Source organism: Garra rufa, chromosome 15, assembly GCF_049309525.1.
Source record: "Garra rufa chromosome 15, GarRuf1.0, whole genome shotgun sequence".
Classification (NCBI taxonomy): Eukaryota; Metazoa; Chordata; class Actinopteri; order Cypriniformes; family Cyprinidae; genus Garra; species Garra rufa.
In genome coordinates, this window is record NC_133375.1 from 43,752,453 (window position 1) to 43,776,223 (window position 23,771).

The 23,771-nt window shown below is 39.9% G+C and overlaps 1 protein-coding gene across 1 annotated transcript in view; it reads right to left on the minus strand.

Moving 5' to 3' along the window:
* The window catches only part of LOC141287772 (lipoxygenase homology domain-containing protein 1-like), a 54,517-nt gene that overhangs the window by 20,512 nt on the left and 10,234 nt on the right, over positions 1-23,771 (minus strand). Inside the window, exons 6-18 of the mRNA XM_073819900.1 lie at positions 23,179-23,327; positions 15,949-16,072; positions 15,262-15,512; positions 13,274-13,409; positions 13,038-13,198; positions 7,322-7,408; positions 7,109-7,244; positions 6,869-7,023; positions 5,120-5,280; positions 4,969-5,045; positions 3,410-3,606; positions 3,139-3,331; positions 23-183 (exon numbers count right to left, since the gene is read on the minus strand). Coding sequence (XP_073676001.1) covers positions 23-183; positions 3,139-3,331; positions 3,410-3,606; positions 4,969-5,045; positions 5,120-5,280; positions 6,869-7,023; positions 7,109-7,244; positions 7,322-7,408; positions 13,038-13,198; positions 13,274-13,409; positions 15,262-15,512; positions 15,949-16,072; positions 23,179-23,327 — 1,988 coding nt within the window. The remainder of the gene's footprint in view (positions 1-22; positions 184-3,138; positions 3,332-3,409; positions 3,607-4,968; positions 5,046-5,119; positions 5,281-6,868; positions 7,024-7,108; positions 7,245-7,321; positions 7,409-13,037; positions 13,199-13,273; positions 13,410-15,261; positions 15,513-15,948; positions 16,073-23,178; positions 23,328-23,771) is intronic.

Genomic DNA, 23,771 nt, shown 5'->3' on the forward strand with positions numbered 1-23,771 from the left:
GATGGTTAGACATTGATATTACCTTGAATATGTCTGTTGCTCCTCTTTCAAAGTTATTTGACCTGCAGCTGAGTTGAAGCACCTCTGTCTTTCCTTGATCTCCATATATTTGGATAAAAACATTGGCATTTGTCCCTCCACAAAAGACGTCCCCCGTCATAACCGAGATCTCATAGTTCATCACTACAGGACAGTGGCACAACAACACAATAATACTTCAAGTTTCAAAAAACAAGGATGTGCACAAAATCATTCCAATACTACAATAAATAAATAATAATCATAGCTGGTAGTATGCAGTTGCTTGGTTGTTCTGAAGGGTTTTAGAGTGTTGCTATATGGTCGCTGGGTTATTCCGAGTGTTTCAGTGTTGCTATGTGGTTGCTGGGGTTTTCTAAGGCACTTTAGAGTGTTGCTATGCGGTTGCTGGGTTATCCTGAGTGTTTTAGAGTGTTGTTATATGGTTTCTGGGGGTTGCTGGGATGTTCCGTAGGGGTTTTAGAGTGCTGTTATGCGGTTGTTGGGTTATCCTAAATGTGTTTTAGAGTGTTGCTATGTGGTTACTGGGGTGTTCTAAGGCACTTTAGAGTGTTGCTATGCGGTTGCTGGGTTTTCCTGAGGGTTTTTAAAGTGTTATGCGTTGCTGGGTTATCCTGAGTGTTTTAAAGAGTTGTTATGTGCTTTCTGGGTGTTGTTGTGCAGTTGCTGGATTGTTTTGAAGGGTTTCAGAGTGTTGCTGTATGTTTGCTGGGGTGTTCTAAGGGGATTTAGAGTGTTGCTGTGCGGTTGCTGGGTTATCCTAAGTGTTTTAGAGTGTTGATATGTGGTTTCTGGATGTTGCTATGTGGTTGCTGGGTTGTTCTAAAGGGGTTTTGAGTGTTGCTATGCGGTTGCTGGACTGTTATTAATGGTTTTAGAGTGTTGCTATGCAGTTGCTGGGGTGTTCTAAGGGGTTTTAGACTGTTGCTATGCAGTTGTTGGATTATCCTGAGTGTTTACGAGCATTGTTATGTAGTTTCTGGCTGTTGCTATGCAGTTGCTGGGGTGTTCTAAGGGGTTTCTGATTGTTGCTATGCAGTTGCTGGGTTATTCTGAGAGTTAAGGGTATTGTTATGTGGTTTCTGGGAGTTGCTATATGTTTGCTGGGTTGTTCTGAAGGGTTTTAGAGTGTTGCTATGCGGTTGCTGGGGTGTTCTAAGGGGTTTATGACTGTTGCTATGCAGTTGCTGGGTTATTCTGAGAATTTAGGGTATTGTTATGTGGTTTCTGGGAGTTGCTATGTGTTTGCTGGGTTGTTCTGAAGGGTTTTAGAGTGTTGCTATGCAGTTGCTGGGTTGTTATGAAGGGTTTTAGAGTGTTGCTATGTGGTTTCTGGGGCTTGCTATGCGGTTGTTGGGGTGTCCTAGGTTTTTTTTAAATTGTTGCTATGCAGTTGCTGGGTTATCCTGAGAGTTTTAGAGTTTTGTTATGTGGTTTCTGGGGCTTGTCATGCGGTTGCTGAATCGTTCTGAAGGGTTTTAGAGTGTTGCTATGTGGTTTCTGGTGCTTGCTTTGCGGTTGCTGGGTTATCCTGAGCGATTAAGAGTATTGTTATGTGGTTTCTGGGTGTTGCTATGCAGTTGTTGGGGTGTTCTAAGGGGTTTAAGATTGTTGCTATGTGTTTGCTGGGTTGTTCTGAAGGGTTTTAGAGTGTTGCTATGTGTTTGCTGGGTTGTTCTGAAGGGTTTTAGAGTGTTGCTATGCAGTTGCTGGGTTGTTATGAAGGGTTTTAGAGTGTTGCTATGTGGTTTCTGGGGCTTGCTATGCGGTTTTTGGGGTGTCCTAGGTTTTTTTAATTGTTGCTATGCAGTTGCTGGGTTATCCTGAGAGTTTTAGAGTATTTTTATGTGGTTTCTGGGTGTTGCTATGCGGTTGTTGGGGTGTCCTAGGGTTTTTTAACTTGTTGCTATGCAGTTGCTGGGTTATCCTGAGAGTTTTAGAGTGTTGCTATGTGGTTTCTGGGTGTTGCTATGCGGTTGTTGGGGTGTCCTAGGGTTTTTTAACTTGTTGCTATGCAGTTGCTGGGTTATCCTGAGAGTTTTAGAGTTTTGTTATGTGGTTTCTGGGGCTTGCTATGCGGTTGCTGGGTTATCCTGAGCGATTAAGAGTATTGTTATGTGGTTTCTGGGTGTTGCTATGCGGTTGTTGGGGTGTCCTAGGGTTTTTTAACTTGTTGCTATGCAGTTGCTGGGTTATCCTGAGAGTTTTAGAGTGTTGCTATGTGGTTTCTGGGTGTTGCTATGCGGTTGTTGGGGTGTCCTAGGGTTTTTTAACTTGTTGCTATGCAGTTGCTGGGTTATCCTGAGAGTTTTAGAGTTTTGTTATGTGGTTTCTGGGGCTTGCTATGCGGTTGCTGGGTTATCCTGAGCGATTAAGAGTATTGTTATGTGGTTTCTGGGTGTTGCTATGCAGTTGTTGGGGTGTTCTAAGGGGTTTAAGATTGTTGCTATGCATTTGCCGGTTTATCCTGAGAGTTTTAGAGTATTGTTATGTGGTTTCTGGGGGTTGCTATGCGATTGCTGGGTCATCCTGAGCGATTAAGAGTATCGTTATGTGGTTTCTGGGTGTTGCTATGCAGTTGTTTGAGTGTTCTAAGGGGTTTAAAATTGTTGCTATGCAGTTGCTGGGTTATCCTGAGTGTTTTAGAGTGTTATGTGGCTTCTGAGGGTTGCTATGCAGTTGCTGGGTTGTTCTGAAGGGTTTTAGATAGAGGCCGACTGATATATCAATTTACTGATATTTTTCCAGATTTTTAACCATTCCACCATTATCGTATATTGGATTTGTTATATATATATCTATAGATATAGATATATAGTCTTACCTCAAGACACTTACTTGAAAAGCATATTAAGTCTTGTTTTCTAAAAAAATTATAGAATTTTTATTTAAAACCAGAAACAAAAAATATTGTTCATTGGGATCAGAAAAATAAATTTCATTTGTTATGAGTGTGTTGCTATGTGGTCTTAAGTAATTTTGCTTCTCAAGTAAATGTAGTTTGATTTAAGAATGGAAAACAAGGCGAAAATAGTATTATTTTTTTTTTGCAGTGTGTTTTCAGTGGGCATTCGCTACATAATATGTTAGCATGTTTACATTGTTCAACTTCCAGTATTTCACTCGGGTAAATTTCCACCTCCGTCTTCCCATCAGCCTCGTCTCTGCACAGCCAGCGGTGACTGGGGAACATGTAGTGTTTGCCGTGATTCGGCACCATGATCTGAACGCTGTCCAGAAACCAACCGGCACGCATCCCTTCATTAGTGTGACCTATCAGGAGTCGGTTGATCTAGATTTAAGAAAAGCATCTTCATAAGTTTAAGAAAACTTATACGTGTCTGTTAGGAACACATGAAAGCACATGTACCTGCCCGATGTCAGCGGTGTCGACGGTGAAAACATCCACCCGTCCTGCCTCGAAGTAATTGCGCAGGTTGTTGTCAGAGACCGCGAGTATCATTCTGCTGGTGTCTCCCTTCTCGCCGTAGAACTTCACAAACACTTTAGAGTCTGAACTTCCTCCGCTGACGTTACCCGTCTTCACTGCGATGTGATAGCTGACGTCTGAAAAAAAATTATCATGTGTTCTAAGAACTGAAAAAGTGAATTTGATCTTTGCGCTAAATACTGAAATCTGGTTTTACACTCCAATGCAGGATTTTGGTGAAACTACAGTGAGTTGTGAGGTTACTTATGAAAAATAAAACACTTACTAAACATTCATTACATCACAAAAATGCAAAATATTTTTAACAACAATCAAAATAAAAAATTAAATCCTAATCAAAAAAATTTAGAATTTAAATGAATAATTTAAGATTAAATAAATCATGAATTAAAATAAAACCATTACTAAAAATTAATGAAATCATAAAAAATAAAAAATAAAAATAAAAATAAAAACTATAAAATAAAACAAAAATTATGAAATCATAAAAATGTATGATTAAAATAAATAATTTAAAATTAAATTCATCAAAATACACAGTAATTGTGACCCTCGACCACAAAACCAGTCTTAGCACGAGTACAGTATATTTGTAGCAATAGCCAAAAATACATTGTATGGGTCAAAATAATTGATGTTTCGTTTATGCCAAAAATCAATAGGATATTAAGTAAAAATCATGTTCCAAGAAGTTTTGTAAATTTCCTACCATAAAAATATCAAAACTTAATTTTTTATTAGTAATATGCATTGCATTTTAAATATATATCTAGTGTTTTTTAGAAAACTTTACTTCACCACATTCTAAAGCATAATGTAATACTTTTAACTCCACTAAATTTCATAAATAAAAGTTGTTTGTTTTACCTTTAATACTTACATTATAGTTAAAAATGTACTACTTTCTTGTACTCGAGTAAATTTCTTTTATTACTTTTACTTGAGTAAAAGTAAAAATGTAATATATTTCTAATGTAATGAAGTAATAAATATTATTTAATATGAAAGGTTGTGCAGTAAAAAGTACAATATTATGCTTTGGAAAGTTGTGAAGTAAAGTTTTCTAAAGAAAAACGCTTATAAGATACTTAAAAATAGTACTTTTACTACATTCTGCCTGTGCTAAGAGCTTCATTAGGACCACTTTAAAGTATTTAGATTTTTTTTTGCACCCTTAGATTCCAGATTTTCACATAGTTGTATCTCGGACAAATATTGTCCCTTATGACTGGTTTTGTGGCCATTGGTCACAATAATAAAAAAAAAATAAGTAACATTAAAATGAATAACTTTAAAATACTGAACAATCATAATGAAATATTACATTAACTAAAAAATAAAAGCATAGCATTTAAATGAATAAACACAACAAAAATAAAATATTCATTAAAAATGAATGAAATCATAAAATATATATATAAAACTTAAAGGAAAACGTTTGAGATGATTGTATATGATATATATGATAGCAAACTCACTATAAAGTCTTTGTCCTTCTGCAAGTGGCACCAACTCGCGAACAATCTGCCCATCATCTTCATTGCGGTCGAACCATCTGAACAAATGAAGGAAGATATTTAAAAAAAACCCGTAAAGTTTAAGTTTTTAAGTTAATGGATTGACGGTAACCTGTTGCATGGGAACTCGACGGCCTGTGATTCAGCCTGGCCTTCCTCTCTGACGATCACTTTATCCACAAACCATCCACAGCCTCCGCCGCGACCGTCGTGACCGAGACGCACCCTTCGCACCCGCCCGATGGACACAGCCTCAATAATGAACTCATCCGCCTGTGGGAAACACATGGAAGACACAGCTAACATTTTTGGTTCCCAGAATGTTCTATTTTAAGATTTTGGGTAGCCAGGAAAGTTTTCATAACTGAACTTGTTCAGTATATCACTGCTAAGTGGTTCTTTGGTTTGTGATCACATGGGGAACCAATTTAAATGCTATATAGCACCTATAAAGATGTTCTTCAGCAGTTCTTCAAGGTGGTTAAGGTGCTATATAGCACCATCTTTAAAGATAAAGTTGCTGTAGCACTTGAAGTGGTTCCATCATGATTAGAGTGTAGTTTTTGCTTTGTAGTACGTTACTCTAACATTTCTGCACAGTTTAGCATAAACAGTATGAAAGATGGATTCTTATAATCAGTGTTATACAAACCATATCTTCTCTTTATTTATTATTTAATTAATAAAATAATCTGAGCACATTAGATTTCAAATAGAAGATTAAATAAGATTATATTTATTAATTATGTAAGATTTACTAGATTTCACACAGATTTTTACATTTGTTCAGCATCAAATAACAATAACATAAATATGTGACCCTGGACCACAAAACCAGTCATAAGGTTAAATTTTACAAAACTGAGATGTTTACATCATATGGAAGCTCAATAAATAAGCTTTCTTTTGATGTATGGTTTGTTAGGATAGGACAATATTGGCCGAGATACATCTATTTGAATATCTGGAATCTGAGGGTGCAAAAAAATCAAAATACTGAGAAAATCACCTTTAAAGTTGTCCAAATTAAGTTCTTAACAATGCATTTTACTAATCAAAAATTACATTTTGATATATTTACAGCAAGTATTTTAAAAAAACCTTCATGGAACATGATCTTTACTTAATTTCCTAATGATTTTTGGCATAAAAGAAAATCATTTTGACCCATACAATGTATTTTTGGCTATTGCTACAAATATACCCCAGCGACTTAAGACTGGTTTTGTGGTCCAAGGTCACATATGATCTATGGTTTTTAAAATATGAAATTTATTCGCAGATGAAAAGATGGATAAAAATTATTTAACCTAAATAAGATCAATGTTGGAGAAAGTTACTTTTAAAAGTAATGCATTACAATATTGAGTTACTCCCTAAAAAAGTAACTATTACGTTACTTAGTTACTTTTTATGGAAAGTAATATGTTAGTTATTTTTAGGTTTTTAAAAAAAAAAAATTCCCTGCAACATTCTAGAAACATTATTATTTGGTTCTCAAAAACAACCAAACAACAACCAAATACTAACATTAGGGGAACGTTCTGTGTAAGTTATTTTTAGTTTTTTTTTTTAATTACTTCCCTGCAACATTCTGGGAACGTTATTATTTGGTTCTCAAAAACAACCAAACAACCAAATACTAACATTAGGGGAACGTTCTGTGTAAGTTATTTTTAGTTTTTTTTTTAATTACTTCCCTGCAACATTCTAGAAACGTTATTATTTGGTTCTCAAATATAACCAAATGAGAACCAAATACTAACGTTAGGGGAACGTTCTGTTTTTCTGGGTAAAGCATCAGAGAAACAGATATACAAACACAAGCACTTCATAGAAGCTCTACAAAAACGGCACTAACGTTGCCTTTCTCAAACTTGTTGACATTGTTCTTGCAGTTGATCAAACTGCGGTCGCCCGTGTCGCCCTGATCTCCAATCAGACACAGAAACACATGGGCGTCTGTTCCTCCGCCGCTCACGTTCCCTGTGTAGACTGTGATGCGATATTTGATCGCTGGAGAAACAAAAATATCCATTAGAAAGCAAGATGTGATGTTGTAGATTAATGTTAATGATAATAATAATGCATAATGATGTACGTGTCAGAGGTTCAGGGATCAGATCTCCAGTGGCTGGAAGCTCTCGCACCACCTCGTTATCGTCCTCATTAGCATCCAGCCAGCGCTCACATGGGAATTTAAATGTTTCCTTTGTTAAAGTTTTCATTATGGACATCTTCGGAAACAAGAAGACGACTGTTATATACATATAAAGTGAGAAACATTAAATGCAGCCACATCTTAAGCTCTTACTCGACTTAAATGCCAGCCGGCAAAGGGATTTCTTCTTTCATGCCAGATTCTCAGTTTAGTCAGCTTCCCGAGATCTGGTAGTTCAACCTGACAAAGGGATGATAAATTAATCGTATTCAGTGCAGATTAGATGGTTAGAACTGCTGAAATGCATAAACAATGACAATCCGTACAGCAACAAAAAAAAAATTGTAATAAAATACTATTACAAGAAATTCATTGTTTCAAGAAATATATTATAATATATAATACATAAAATAGACGTTATGTCTTTAGAGACCTATCACCTCTGAACTAAAGAGAAAAGGCCAATGAATATTGGCATGCCAAGCCACTCCCCGTACATACGGGCATATAAGATGGCAGCGTGCCTTCACTCATTCAGGTTTCTGCTGAGGAGCCGAGCCTTAATCCGGCAGTCAGCACAGTTCAGGATTGTGGCAGGGAACGTCTCCGTTCCCTCCTTCAGGAACAGGGGTTACAGATGTAACCTAGACGTTCCCTCTCACTCGTTCACTCATTTGGGATCTACCCATGGAAATTGCCACAGTCCTGAACAACGTTACGTAGTTGAGGCACAAATGCTGACAGGCAAGTGTGTCATGACAAATGGACTCAATACGTATCCCACCCAACACCCTGGAAGACAGATACATGGGCCCACCAGGTGTGCCATATGTACCGTAGCAACCGTGGGGGGGCGGAGACATGATGAAACTTACGTCATGTGGAACAGAGGGAAAGAATATACAATCAGGTCCATATATATTTGGACACTGACACACTTTTCATAATTTCGGCTCTGTATGGCACTAGAATAGTTTTAAAATGATACAATCAAGATGAAATTGAAGTGCAGACTTTAAGCTTTAATTCAAGGGGTTGAACAAAAATATAACATAAAATGCTAAGGAATTACAACCATTTTTATACACAGACCCCCCATTTTGAGGGGCTCAAAAGTAATTGGACAAATAAATATAATCATAAATAAAATGTTCATTTTTAATATTTTTGTTGTTGAGAATCCTTTGCAGGCAATGACTGTCTTAAGTCTGGAACTCATGGACATCACCATAGACTGGGTTTCCTCCTTTGGGGTGCTTTGCCAGGCCTTTACTGCAGCTGACTTCAGTTGTTGTTGGTTTGTGGGTCTTTCTGCCTTTAGTTTTGTCTTCAGCAAGTGAAATGCATGCTCAATCAATTTGAAATCAGAAGATTAACTTGGCCATTGCAGAATATTCCACTTTTTTTACCTTTAAAAACTCTTGGGTTGCTTTTGCTGTCTGTTTTAGGTCATCGTCCATTTGTACTATGAAGAGCCGCCCAAACAACTTTGCTCCATTTAACTGAATCTGGGCAGACAGTATATCCCTATACACTTCAGAATTCTTCCGGCTGCTTCGGTCTTCTGTCACATCATCACTAAACACCGGTAACCCAGTGCCACTGGAAGCCATGCATGCTCATGCCATTACACTGCTCCACCATGTTCACAGAGCTGTTCCAAGCCTTCTACATACTTTTTTCTTCCCGTCATTCTAGTACACGTTGATTTTAATTTCAGCAGTCCAAAAAATGTTTTTCCAGAAGTGGTCTGGCTTTTTTAAATATGTTTTGACAAAGTCTAATCTGGCCTTGTTTGTGCCTTATAGTAAACCCTCTCTATTTTGCTCTGGTGAAGTCTTCTCTTGATTGTAGACTTTGACAGTGACACGGCTAACTCCTGGAGAGTATTCTTCACCTGGCTGGATGTTGTAAAATGTTTTATTACCGTGCAGAGGATCATCCAATCATCCACCATACTGTCATCTTTTGTGAACATCCAGGCCTTTTTATGTTGCTGAGCTCACCAGTGTGTTCTTTTTCTTCTCAGAATTCACCAAACTGTTGATTTGGCCACTCTTAATGTTCCTGCTATCTCTCTGATGCATTTCTTTGGTTTTTGAAGCCTAACAATTGTCTGTTTTACTTGCATGCAGAGCTCCTTTGACCGCATGATGGGTTCAGAGCAACAGCTTCCAAATACAAATTGGCACACTTAGAATCAACTCCAAACCTTTTACCTGGTTAATTGATGTAGAAAAAATTAAGGAATAGCCCACAACTGTCCATGAAACAGCTTTTAAGTCAACTGTCCAATTACTTACGGTCCCTTGAAAAAGGGGGAGGTACATATTAAAGAGCTGTAATTCCTTAACCTTTCTACCAATTTGATGAGACTGCCTTAAAAATTAAAGCTCAGAGTGTGCACTTTAAGCTAGGGCTGTAGTACTCGAGTCCGGTCTTGGACTCGAGTCCGGTCTTGAGACCGTTTTTTTATGGTCTCGGACTTGTCTCGGACTCGCTGGTATTCGGACTCGGACTTGTCTCGGTCTCGGCCACTGGTCTTGCCAAATATGGCTTTTGGTCTCGACCGAGTCCAGGTGTCTTTATTATGTTCCCAGTAAGCACACATTTTAAACTTTTTTTCATTTTAATTTTTTCATTTCACCCGCCCGAATTTAATTAAAATATTATTTTTCGTCACGTCATCTGCCCGAACGACCCATCACTACCAATAACCAATCACAAAAACAAAAAAATAAAAAACAAAAAAAAGTAATAACCAATCACACACTAGATTATATTTGCACGGCACGCTCTGCATCTGCGTGCCCTGCTAACGTTAATTTTCATTGATTCACACACACTCTAACAAACGAAAATGTCCGCCAATTCTGCCATTATCAAGTTTGCTTATAGAAATCACCAGGAATTTATCAGCGCTGCACTTAAAAAGAAACACAGGGCAGACTGCAAATTCTGCAAAGCAACAATTTCGGAAACCTGTGGGACAACGTCAAACTTCGTCAGACACCTGCAGAGGAATTATACATCGCGGTAAGTTAACTGCAGAGCTGGAGCTGCTAAGCCTTGACTATGTGTTAATGTTAACATTAGCTAACATAGCAGAAGATAAAGGTAATGTTCTTGGACATAAATTTATAATAATTCACAAATTAGTGTACCCCCTCTGTAATACTGGTCACTTCTTTTCTACACTACTGTACATCTGCAGTGAAGCTATATTGTAATTTAGTTGCTTAAATGCTCAGTACTAGTACCAAGCATTGGTAATAGTAGTGGGTTGGTGTTTGTATATCAGTTCTAACACTGCTATTATGAGGTATCACCATATGTCATCATTCTGTTTTCTTTAGATTAATAGATTATATGATATCAAGGGGAATGTCTATACTTAAAAATCATGGGTGTTGTGACACTGTTTTTGCTTTTAGATCAACAAATAATAACCCAAAATGATTGTCTTGATGATGTCATGCATAAGACTTTTTTTTACCTGTCCTGGACTCGGTCTTGACTCGGACTCGAACTTTTTTGGACTCGGTCTTGTCTTGGACTCGAACCTCTTTGGACTCGGTCTTGACTTGGACTCGACTAGTCCTGGTCTTGGACTTGTCTTGGACTCGACTAAGGTGGTCTTGACTACAGCCCTACTTTAAGCCCATATTCATTGTATAACTGTAACTTGAATATGTTTTGGTCAACAGCTAAAATAATAAAATTGTGTCAGTGTCCAAAAATATATGGACCTGACTGTAACTAAGTCATAGATATATGAAGGGGAAGCACGGTGAGTAACCATGGAAAAATACCGAACATGATGCCACAACCAGAGGGAATGAAGAGCACGGTCACGGACTAGTCCGTCCTAGTCCAGGCTGCAGGGCATGGAGGACCCAGAGTTCACATAAGAGGAACAACTGGGGGAACAGTGCATGGATTCGTAAGGAATGGCACAGCAAGCCGACACCAAGCCAGCCTCCAGCAAATTACCTGATGTTACCTTAGCACACAGGAGGACACAGGCTCAATGCAAAGATATAGAATCTCATGAAAGTATTGGGTGTCTCCACACCCGCAGCACTGCATATGTCTGCCAGAGAGGCACTGTTACCCACTGTGTTGGAGGAGGCTACACTCTGGGTGGAGTGAGCTCGAACTCCTAGGGGAGCACTGGCTCACCATGGAACTCATACGCCAAGATGATGGCATCTACCACCCAATGGGCCAACCTCTGTTTGGAGACAGCATTCCCCTTCAGCTGTCCCCCAACCAGAAAAAGAGGGCCTGAAGCTCCGGGGGCAGTCCTAGTAAACGCGCAGGGCGTGAACGGGACACAGCAACACTAAGGCCGGGTCTGACTCCTCCGGGGGCAGAGCTTGCAGGTTCACCACCTGATCCCGAAAGGGAGTGGTGGGAACCTTGTGCACATAACCAGACCTGGGTCTCAAGGTCATGTGAGAATCAGCCGGGCCGAATTCAAGGCACGTCTCATTGACTGAGAATGCTTGCAGGTCTCCCACCCTCATTATGAAAGTGAGCACGGTCAGTAGCAAGGTCTTAAGCAACATTTATTTTGGCCTCGGTCAGAGAGTATTAGAGCTGGCAGTGGAAAGATTACTGAGAGGTAAACAGATCTATCTGAGGCTTCCCGGATTGACTCCAGATAAGCTGGTCCGCCTGAGGATGGAGTCACCATTCTCTGCTCATTGGCTGCACGATCCAGCTCTCCTGGAACATGAACAATGCACAGCGATTTGAGCCGCGCCTGACTCCAGAGGAGGAGATGGCAGGCAAGTAGCGACATGCAATAGGAGCATAACCTCCCTGGCTGTTGACTAGCACGTGTTTGGCCCGCAGCTTTGGAAGGGACTGGCACAGAGCGAGGAGCACTGCTAGCAACTTGAGGCAATTGATATGCCACTGCAGTCGAGGTCTTGTCCAGGAGCCCGAGGCTGCCTGCCTGTTGCATACGGCACACTAGCTAGTCATAGAGGCATCTGTGTTGACCACTGAGGTGGCAACATACCGGGGTAATGCCAACCCCGGAGTGTGCCACGATGCCATGCTCATCTCAGTATTCGGTAATGTAGCCAGCACTGAAGTGGTCTCATATAGAGCAAACCGAGCGATGTGACTGCAACTGTTGCTGCTATATGCACCAGGAGCTTCTGATAGATTTTGTGAGGGACCGCTGTGTTGTGCTTGAGGAATTTCAGGCAGTTCAGCACAGACTGTGCATGCTCATTTGTAAGCCCCAGATGGCCAAGGTGGCTGAAGAAACGGTCTGTGTCAAGGCAAAATCGAGACGTGAAAGTACGAGTCCTTCAGGTCGATGGCTGCAAACTAATCCTGGTGACCTACGCATGAAAGGATGCATTTTCAGGTGAGCATCTTGAATGGTAGCCTGTGCAGGGACTGATTCAGAACTCAAAGGTCCAGGATAGGTCATAACCCACCGCTCTTCTTGGGTACAATGAAATAGGGACTGTAGAATCCCGATTTCATATGGGCTGGAGGGACCGGCTCGATTGCATCCTTCACCAGGAGAACTGCAATCTCCACACACAGGACAGAGGCATTTCTGTCCGTAGATGTGAAAAGGACACCTGAGTGAGCACCTCGCGAATTGATTTGCGTAGGAGTCCTACCGTCCAGATCAACCAGCGAGATGGACTGGGGAGCACTAGCCAGGCTGCGTATAAGCCTCAACTGATCTATATTTAAAACTATTATATTATCTTAGAGATACTAAAATATAAGAAATATTTTCAAACCACATAATACATTTTAGATTTAAATGCAGTTTTGTGGTATGAAAATAAACTCAATTTTTAATTACATGTATCCATCTTTAATTGCTAATTACCATGAACTTGTCCAGCTGGCCCTGCTCAAAGTTGTCGGTTTTGTTGTCGAGTCTTATCTCGTCCGACTTGCCCTTCTCGCCGTATATCTGGAATAAGATGGCCGCATCTGTTCCTGCTCCTGGAAGATCTGACGTCCAGATCCAGAGAGACCACGGATGCTCTGAGGAGCAGAAGATCCGTTTAATCTCAAAAAACCTACAACCTGTTTCTCTCTCACATTACAAGCATTACTCACTTTTTTGCCTCTTCTGCCTGAGCGACACCATTTCATACAGTTCTCTCTCGATGAGACCGTCGCCCTCATCCTCGTCCAACCATTTAGAGCAGGGGAACGTCTGCTCAATGCCAGTGAATGGACAGAAAACGACCACCTACAACACACACACAAAAAAAAAAAACACAGACAAGTGAAACATTTAAAGAAGCAGCATTTTCAGCTTAGGACAGCATAGGTGAATAAAGAAAACTATTTTAAATATTAGAATTTATATAATAATATAATTAAATATAACTTTATTTAGCAATTTTTGTGAGATATATACTCAGAATTGTGGGAGGGAAAAAGTCTCAATTATGAGATAAAAAGACACAATTGCTTGTTTTTATTTTGATCCTGTGCATGTATCGCGAATCATTTGATTCAGAATTGGAATTCAAAGCACATATAGTGAATCATTTGATTCAGAATTGGAATTCAAAGCGCGTAATGCAAATCATTTGATTCAGAATAGGAATTCAAAGCACATATAGTGAATCATTTGATTCAGAACGGGAATTCAAAGTGTCTATCGCAAATCTTTTAATTCAGAACGGAAATTAAAAGCACGTATTGCAAAACTTTTAATTCAGAACGTGAATACAAAGCATGTATCACAAATCATTTGATTCAGAACGGGACTACAAAGCAAGAACATGAATCATTTGATTCAGAATGACAATTCAAAGTGTCTATCGTGAATCTTTTGATTCAGAATGAGAATATGAAGCACGTATCACAAATATTTTCATTGAGAATGGGAATTCAAAGCACGTATCACAAATCTTTTGATTCAGAACGCAAATTTAAAATGTCTATCGCAAATCTTTTGATTCAGAATGGAAATTCAAAGTGTCTTTTGCAAATCTTTTAATTCAGAATGGAAATTAAAAGCACGTATTGCAAAACTTTTGATTCAGAACGGGAATACAAAGCATGTATCACAAATCTTTTGATTCAGAACTGGACTACAAAGCACGTAACATGAATCATTTGATTCAGAACGACAATTCAAAGTGTCTATCGTGAATCTTTTGATTCAGAACGCGAATTTAAAATGTCTATCGCAAATCTTTTGATTCAGAATGGGAATATGAAGCATGTATCATGAATCTTTTGATTCAGAATGGAAATTCAAAGCGCTTAATGCAAATCATTTGATTCAGAATGGGAATATGAAGCATGTATCATGAATCTTTTGATTCAGAATGGGAATTCAAAGCATGTATCGCAAATCATTTGATTCAGAACGCAAATTTAAAATGTCTATCGCAAATCTTTTGATTCAGAATGGAAATTCAAAGCGCGTAATGCAAATCATTTGATTCAGAATGGAAATTTAAAATGTCTATCGCAAATCTTTTGATTCAGAATGGAAATTTAAAATGTCTATCGCAAATCTTTTGATTCAGAATGGAAATTCAAAGCGCGTAATGCAAATCTTTTAATTCAGAATGGAAATTAAAAGCATGTATTGCAAAACTTTTGATTCAGAACGGGAATACAAAGCATGTATCACAAATCTTTTGATTCAGAACTGGACTACAAAGCACGTAACATGAATCATTTGATTCAGAACGACAATTCAAAGTGTCTATCGTGAATCTTTTGATTCAGAACGCGAATTTAAAATGTCTATCGCAAATCTTTTGATTCAGAATGGGAATATGAAGCATGTATCACAAATCTTTTGATTCAGAATGGAAATTCAAAGTGTCTATTGCGAATCTTTTAATTCAGAATGGAAATTAAAAGCACGTATTGCAAAACTTTTGATTCAGAACGGGACTACAAAGCACGTAACATGAATCATTTGATTCAGAACAACAATTCAAAGTGTCTATCGTGAATCTTTTGATTCAGAATGGGAATATGAAGCATGTATCACAAATCTTTTGATTCAGAATCAATGGTAAAGTTGAAGCGAAGATGAGGCATGAAATGATGATGGAGGACAGAGACTTGACCTTGTCACAGTACCAGCCGGGACTAACGCCTCCGTTATCATGACCGATGGTGACTCGGCTGAGCGGACTGAGCAGTGCTGCAATCTCCACGTTAAAGATGTCAGTCAGGCCGCGCTCAAACTTCCCTCCCTCCAGGAAGATCTTGCCGCTGTTCTTCAGGCCTTTGGAGCCGTGCATGATCATGTGGATTTTGGAGTTGGTACCTGCACCTCTGATCTTCCCAGTCACCACCTGAACATTGTACACGATGCCTACAAAAACAATCGTTTGATCAAAAATGCAGTAAAAATGTAAAATATTTTTTTAATTTAAAATAGCTGTTTTCTATGAGAAAATCTGTTTAAATGTCATTTATTTCTGTGATCAAAACTGAATTTTTAGCATCATTACTTCAGTCTTAAGTGTCACATGATTTATCAGAAATCATTCTAATATGCTGATTTTCTACTTAAGAAACCTCTTTGATTATTATTAATGTTGAAAACAGTTGTGCTGCCAAAAATATTTTTGTGGAAACCGTCATACATTTTATTTTTCAGATGAACAGAAAGTTTAAAATAACAGTATTTATTTGAAATAGAAATATTTTGGAACATTATAAATGTTTTTACTGTCACTTTTCATCAATTTAATGCATGATGCCGATGTTGGTTTTTCTGAAGGTTGTATGCTTTTGCCAGTGTTTACCGGTGGGTTGACTGCCTCCAACCAGAACATCTCTCTGTATCTTCCCATCGTCCTCATCGATGGCAAACCAGCGACTGATGGGAAACTCGTACACGGCCTTGTTTCCCAAATCATCCACTATGACCTGAAATAAAAGCAGACAGCTAGAGGTGAACGCTGGGTTTCATTGGTGTCCGTGTGAACAATCTATGCGCATATCTATCTGAGGCGGCGGCTCTCATCAGCAGGAAAACCAATCCTGTAGAGTAGTGCGGTGTTTCCTTTCAGTGTGGATAAGGTGACGAGGATGACCTCATCCTCAGAGATGTGATGTGAGGCGGAGTGCGGCTCTCCAACAGGATGAAAAAGTTCAAGACAAACTGTGGTGTCACCAGCCTGAAATCAATGATTTGCGAATCTGGATTTCAAAGCGCGGATCTAGAAAGCTGCTCTAAATCAAATGACTCGTGAACCATCGGTCATTTCAGATCAGGACTTTGGAGCGTGGATCATGAATCGTTCAAGTTGCTAAATGATTCGCAAACCGGCTCCAAAGTTCCAATCTAAATCAAATCATTCACAAACCCGCTATGAAGTCCCGAATAATGATTTGCGAACAATCATTTTAGATCGGGAGTTCGGAGTGCGAATCGCGAATCGAATGAAGTTCGGATCTGAATCAAATGATTCGCAAACCCGCTCTAAAGTTGTGAACTAAATCAAAGGATTCGCGGACAGGCTCTAAAGTTCCTAACTAAATCCCACTCTGAAGTTTGATCTAAATCAAATGATTCGCGAACACGTTGTGAACCTCCGAACTAAATCGAATGATTCATGAACCCGCTCCGAAGTTCGGATCTGAATCAAAAGTTTCAAGAACCTGCTTTAAAGATACGATATAACTCAAAAGATTCGCGAACCCGCTCTGAAGTTCCGAACTCCATCAATTTGCGAACATTATCTGAAATTCCAGTCTAAATCCAGGGTTCTTACACCTTTTCCTAAGTAAAATTCAAGCACTTTTCAAGCACTTTCAAGGTGCATTTTTAAGATTTTCCAGCACTGTGTTCAATTACATGTTCACATACATGAGTTCTTAATTTTAAATCAGATGTTATTGTGCTATTAAAAAACAACTGTCTGGATTGCATATAGCATTGCCTAATATACATAGCCAACATAGAGTATACAAATTATATCATTTAAAATATTTAGGTAATATAATTTACAGAGTGTCTGCAGTATTTTTTAAATAAAATTTAAAGGCTTTTTAAGACACAAATAAAAGTAATACTGTATGAGTGGAGCAGGGCAATGTCTATGTTAACATATTTATGACTAGTATAAAATGACTAAGGAAAACCATGATACTAAACTAAAATTCTAAAACTTGCAGTTCAAAAACAAGTTTTTCACAAATACATTTCACATTTCAGCCTAAAAGTACTAAAAGGTAGTCAAAAAGAAGCTATAAAATTAATAATAAAATTAATTTAACTAGCCCCACTGTTTACAGTCTATCCGCAGAAGTTTTAAATACCAATTTTAAGCAAATTATGACCCTTTTTAAGAGCTGCACAAGTAAAATGAACAGTATGAGTAGGGTTGGACAATGTACGGTAACATATTTAGCCATAAAATGACATGATTTATAATTCAGATTTTCTCAAAAACAAAACATCTTATACAATCGTATTTCAGCCTTTATACCAAAGAGGAATAAATCAAGTATACAATTTATTATACTTATTTAAAACATATACTGTCTTAATTGTTTAGATTTTGAGAAAGCACATTAACCTTTCACATTTACAACTCTATGTGTTGCTGCATAAAAACATCGGTCTATATTTGCAATAATCTGGCTATAAACAGCTGAAAATTTGCAAATTCATTCTCTGTCACGAGGGGGCGCTATAAGAGCGCTGAAATATTACGGTTTCCATAGTAACAGCTGTACACAAAGCAGCATTAACGCAGTTTATCAGGCATGAAATAAAAATGCCAACAATACGTTTCTGAGGACAGTCGGTTCCCTTCAGATACATTCATATAAAGGCATACGTGCTGCGTTTTGACTTTGAAATGTAATTGAATTTGATACAACTAAATTGAGAAGTTATTAAGGACCCGCAGGAGCCCTCTACTTTCTGCCCGTCGAGCAGACCAGTGAAACATTCTGGTAGCCCGACTCTAAAACACAATAGCCCCGGGACATCGGGCTGGCGATTTTTTTGAGCCCCGAGTTGTCGTTTTCAAGCCATCGTGGACTGATGCATGTTTTATCTCACGCTCTATTCCATCAGAGGGCGCACTTCAAGAAAGACCGGGCTCACACTACAGCCACATGTGCAGACTGCAGCGGGGGTGTTTGTTTTTGTTAATTTTTTTTTTTTAAATATCATAAGACTAACAAAAAATAGCTATTAAGTTTGAAAGCGAATTAATATGAAACCAACGCAACTGCATATTCAAGCACTTTCAAGCAGTTTATCCCAAATCCAAGCATTTTTCAAACCTTGAAAACGAACAAACCCTGTAAATCAAATGATTCACGAACACGGTCTTAAGTTTTAATCTAAATCAAATTCACGAACACCCTCTAAAGTCCCGAAATAAATGAAATGATTCGCTGACTCCCTCCAACATCCCGAAATTAATCAAATGATTCGCAAACTCCCTTCGACGTCCTGAACTGAATCAAATGATTCGCGAACTCCCTTCGACGTCCCGAACTAAATCAAATGATTTGCAAACTCCCTTCGACGTCCTGAACTGAATCAAATGATTCGCAAACTCCCTCCGACGTCCCGAACTAAATCAAATGATTCGCAAACTCCCTCCGACGTCCCGAACTAAATCAAATGATTTGCAAACTCCCTTCGACGTCCTGAACTGAATCAAATGATTCGCAAACTCCCTCCGACGTCCCGAACTAAATCAAATGATTCGCAAACTCCCTCCGACGTCCCGAACTAAATCAAATGATTCTCAAACTCCCTCCGACGTCCCGAACTAAATCAAATGATTTGCGAACTCCCTTCGACGTCCTGAACTGAATCAAATGATTCGCAAACTCCCTTCGACGTCCCGAACTAAATCAAATGATTTGCAAACTCCCTCCGACGTCCTGAACTGAATCAAATGATTTGCAAACTCCCTCCGACGTCCCGAACTAAATCAAATGATTCGCGAACTCCCTTCGACGTCCTGAACTGAATCAAATGATTTGCAAACTCCCTCCGACGTCCTGAACTGAATCAAATGATTTGCAAACTCCCTCCGACGTCCCGAACTAAATCAAATGATTTGCAAACTCCCTCCGACGTCCCGAACTGAATCAAATGATTTGCAAACTCCCTCCGACGTCCCGAACTAAATCAAATGATTTGCAAACTCCCTCCGACGTCCCAAACTGAATCAAATGATTTGCAAACTCCCTCCGACGTCCCGAACTAAATCAAATGATTCGCGAACTCCCTTCGACGTCCCGAACTAAATCAAATGATTCGCAAACTCCCTCCGACGTCCCGAACTAAATCAAATGATTCGCGAACTCCCTTCGACGTCCTGAACTGAATCAAATGATTTGCGAACTCCCTTTAAAGTCCCGGACTGAATCAAATGATTCGCGAACTCCCTTTAAAGTCCCGAACTAAATCAAATGATTCGCGAACTCCCTCCGACGTTCTGAACTGAATCAAATGATTCGCGAACTCCCTTTAAAGTCCCGAACTAAATCAAATGATTCGCGAACTCCCTTTAAAGTCCCGAACTAAATCAAATGATTCGCGAACTCCCTTTAAAGTCCCGAACTAAATCAAATGATTCGCGAACTCCCTCCGACGTTCCGAACTGAATCAAATGATTCGCGAACTCCCTTTAAAGTCCCGAACTAAATCAAATGATTCGCGAACTCCCTCCGACGTCCCGAACTGAATCAAATGATTCGCGAACTCCCTCCGACGTCCCGAACTAAATCAAATGATTCGCGAACTCCCTTTAAAGTCCCGAACTAAATCAAATGATTCGCGAACTCCCTCCGACGTCCTGAACTGAATCAAATGATTCGCGAACTCCCTTCGACGTCCCGAACTGAATCAAATGATTCGCGAACTCCCTTCGACGTCCCGAACTAAATCAAATGATTCGCGAACTCCCTTTAAAGTCCCGAACTAAATCAAATGATTTGCGAACTCCCTCCGACGTCCTGAACTGAATCAAATGATTCGCGAACTCCCTTTGACGTCCCGAACTAAATCAAATGATTCGCGAACTCCCTTCGATGTCCCGAACTGAATCAAATGATTCGCGAACTCCCTTCGACGTCCCGAACTAAATCAAATGATTTGCGAACTCCCTTCGACGTCCCGAACTGAATCAAATGATTCGCGAACTCCCTTCGACGTCCCGAACTAAATCAAATGATTCGCGAACTCCCTCCGACCTCCTGAACTGAATCAAATGATTCGCGAACTCCCTCCGACGTCCCGAACTGAATCAAATGATTTGCGAACTCCCTTCGACGTCCTGAACTGAATCAAATGATTTGCGAACTCCCTTCGACGTCCCGAACTGAATCAAATGATTTGCGAACTCCCTTTAAAGTCCCGAACTGAATCAAATGATTCGCAAACTCCCTTCGACGTCCCGAACTAAATCAAATGATTTGCAAACTCCCTCCGACGTCCCGAACTAAATCAAATGATTTGCGAACTCCCTTTAAAGTCCCGAACTGAATCAAATGATTCGCGAACTCCCTTCGACGTCCCGAACTAAATCAAATGATTTGCAAACTCCCTTCGACGTCCTGAACTGAATCAAATGATTCGCGAATTCCCTTCGACGTCCCGAACTAAATCAAATGATTTGCGAACTCCCTTCGACGTCCTGAACTGAATCAAATGATTCGCGAACTCCCTTCGACGTCCCGAACTAAATCAAATGATTCGCGAACTCCCTCCGACGTCCCGAACTGAATCAAATGATTCGCAAACTCCCTTTAAAGTCCCGAACTAAATCAAATGATTCGCGAACTCCCTCCGACGTCCCGAACTGAATCAAATGATTCGCAAACTCCCTTCGACGTCCCGAACTGAATCAAATGATTCGCGAACTCCCTCCGACCTCCTGAACTGAATCAAATGATTCGCGAACTCCCTCCGACGTCCCGAACTGAATCAAATGATTTGCGAACTCCCTTCGACGTCCTGAACTGAATCAAATGATTTGCGAACTCCCTTCGACGTCCCGAACTGAATCAAATGATTTGCGAACTCCCTTTAAAGTCCCGAACTGAATCAAATGATTCGCAAACTCCCTTCGACGTCCCGAACTAAATCAAATGATTTGCAAACTCCCTTCGACGTCCTGAACTGAATCAAATGATTCGCAAACTCCCTCCGACGTCCCGAACTAAATCAAATGATTTGCGAACTCCCTTTAAAGTCCCGAACTGAATCAAATGATTCGCGAACTCCCTTCGACGTCCCGAACTAAATCAAATGATTTGCAAACTCCCTTCGACGTCCTGAACTGAATCAAATGATTCGCGAACTCCCTTCGACGTCCCGAACTAAATCAAATGATTTGCGAACTCCCTTCGACGTCCTGAACTGAATCAAATGATTCGCGAACTCCCTTCGACGTCCCGAACTAAATCAAATGATTCGCGAACTCCCTCCGACGTCCCGAACTGAATCAAATGATTCGCAAACTCCCTTTAAAGTCCCGAACTAAATCAAATGATTCGCGAACTCCCTCCGACGTCCCGAACTGAATCAAATGATTCGCGAACTCCCTCCGACGTCCCGAACTGAATCAAATGATTCGCGAACTCCCTCCGACGTCCCGAACTGAATCAAATGATTCGCGAACTCCCTCCGACGTCCCGAACTGAATCAAATGATTCGCGAACTCCCTTCGACGTCCCGAACTAAATCAAATGATTCGCGAACTCCCTTTAAAGTCCCGAACTAAATCAAATGATTCGCGAACTCCCTCCGATGTCCTGAACTGAATCAAATGATTCGCGAACTCCCTTCGACGTCCCGAACTAAATCAAATGATTCGCGAACTCCCTTCGACGTCCTGAACTGAATCAAATGATTTGCGAACTCCCTTCGACGTCCTGAACTGAATCAAATGATTCGCAAACTCCCTCCGACGTCCCGAACTAAATCAAATGATTTGCAAACTCCCTTCGACGTCCTGAACTGAATCAAATGATTCGCGAACTCCCTTCGACGTCCCGAACTAAATCAAATGATTTGCGAACTCCCTTCGACGTCCTGAACTGAATCAAATGATTCGCGAACTCCCTTCGACGTCCCGAACTAAATCAAATGATTCGCGAACTCCCTCCGACGTCCCGAACTGAATCAAATGATTCGCAAACTCCCTTTAAAGTCCCGAACTAAATCAAATGATTCGCGAACTCCCTCCGACGTCCCGAACTGAATCAAATGATTCGCGAACTCCCTCCGACGTCCCGAACTGAATCAAATGATTCGCGAACTCCCTCCGACGTCCCGAACTGAATCAAATGATTCGCGAACTCCCTCCGACGTCCCGAACTGAATCAAATGATTCGCGAACTCCCTTCGACGTCCCGAACTAAATCAAATGATTCGCGAACTCCCTTTAAAGTCCCGAACTAAATCAAATGATTCGCGAACTCCCTCCGATGTCCTGAACTGAATCAAATGATTCGCGAACTCCCTTCGACGTCCCGAACTAAATCAAATGATTCGCGAACTCCCTTCGACGTCCCGAACTAAATCAAATGATTTGCGAACTCCCTTCGACGTCCCGAACTGAATCAAATGATTTGCGAACTCCCTCCGACGTCCTGAACTGAATCAAATGATTTGCGAACTCCCTTCGACGTCCCGAACTGAATCAAATGATTTGCGAACTCCCTCCGACGTCCTGAACTAAATCAAATGATTTGCGAACTCCCTTTAAAGTCCCGAACTGAATCGAATGATTGGCGAACTCCCTTTAAAGTCCCGAACTGAATCGAATGATTCGCAAACTCCCTTTAAAGTCCCGGACTGAATCAAATGATTCGTGAACTCCCTTTAAAGTCCCGAACTGAATCGAATGATTGGCGAACTCCCTTTAAAGTCCCGGACTGAATCGAATGATTCGCAAACTCCCTTTAAAGTCCCGAACTGAATCGAATGATTGGCGAACTCCCTTTAAAGTCATTTAAAAATGCAGTCAAAAACCTTGTGACTGAGATTGCACCTTTTCCACAAACCATCCAGCCGAAGAGCCCCTGTTGTTGTGTCCGATGGTGATTTTCCTCACTCTGCCCAGGTTTGGAGCCTCTATGGTGAACTTGTCTTCGGTTCCCCTCTCAAAGTTGTTTTTATCATTGTCTAGCCTTCTCTCTCCTTTGGGAAATAAAAACATCATATATTAACGTAACTGGATATTGAATGCAAAATACATCAAAGATAAAGTGATGGCATTTGGGGTCAGAAACCCAGCGGCTGTAATCCCACATGTGATATCAGGTTGAGTGTGTCGCTGAGGACACGCTTAAAGAGCTAATTAACCCTTGTGAAAAAGAAGAAGACTTTACCACACTTATACTACTGAATGTAATGTTTTTGGACCCTAACTGCATATTATTTACAATTATATGAAAATATATTAATAGTTTAAATGTATATTAAATGCAGTTAGCTGAATTTAAGAGTGCTTTTGACCAACTTAAGTGTGTTTATATGCAAGTTCACAATTATTTGTATTGTCCTTTAAATATGGTTAAAATACTGACAAGCATTTATGCTAAACTAAAATATATTACTGTTGACAATTGGTTGTTGGGTTTA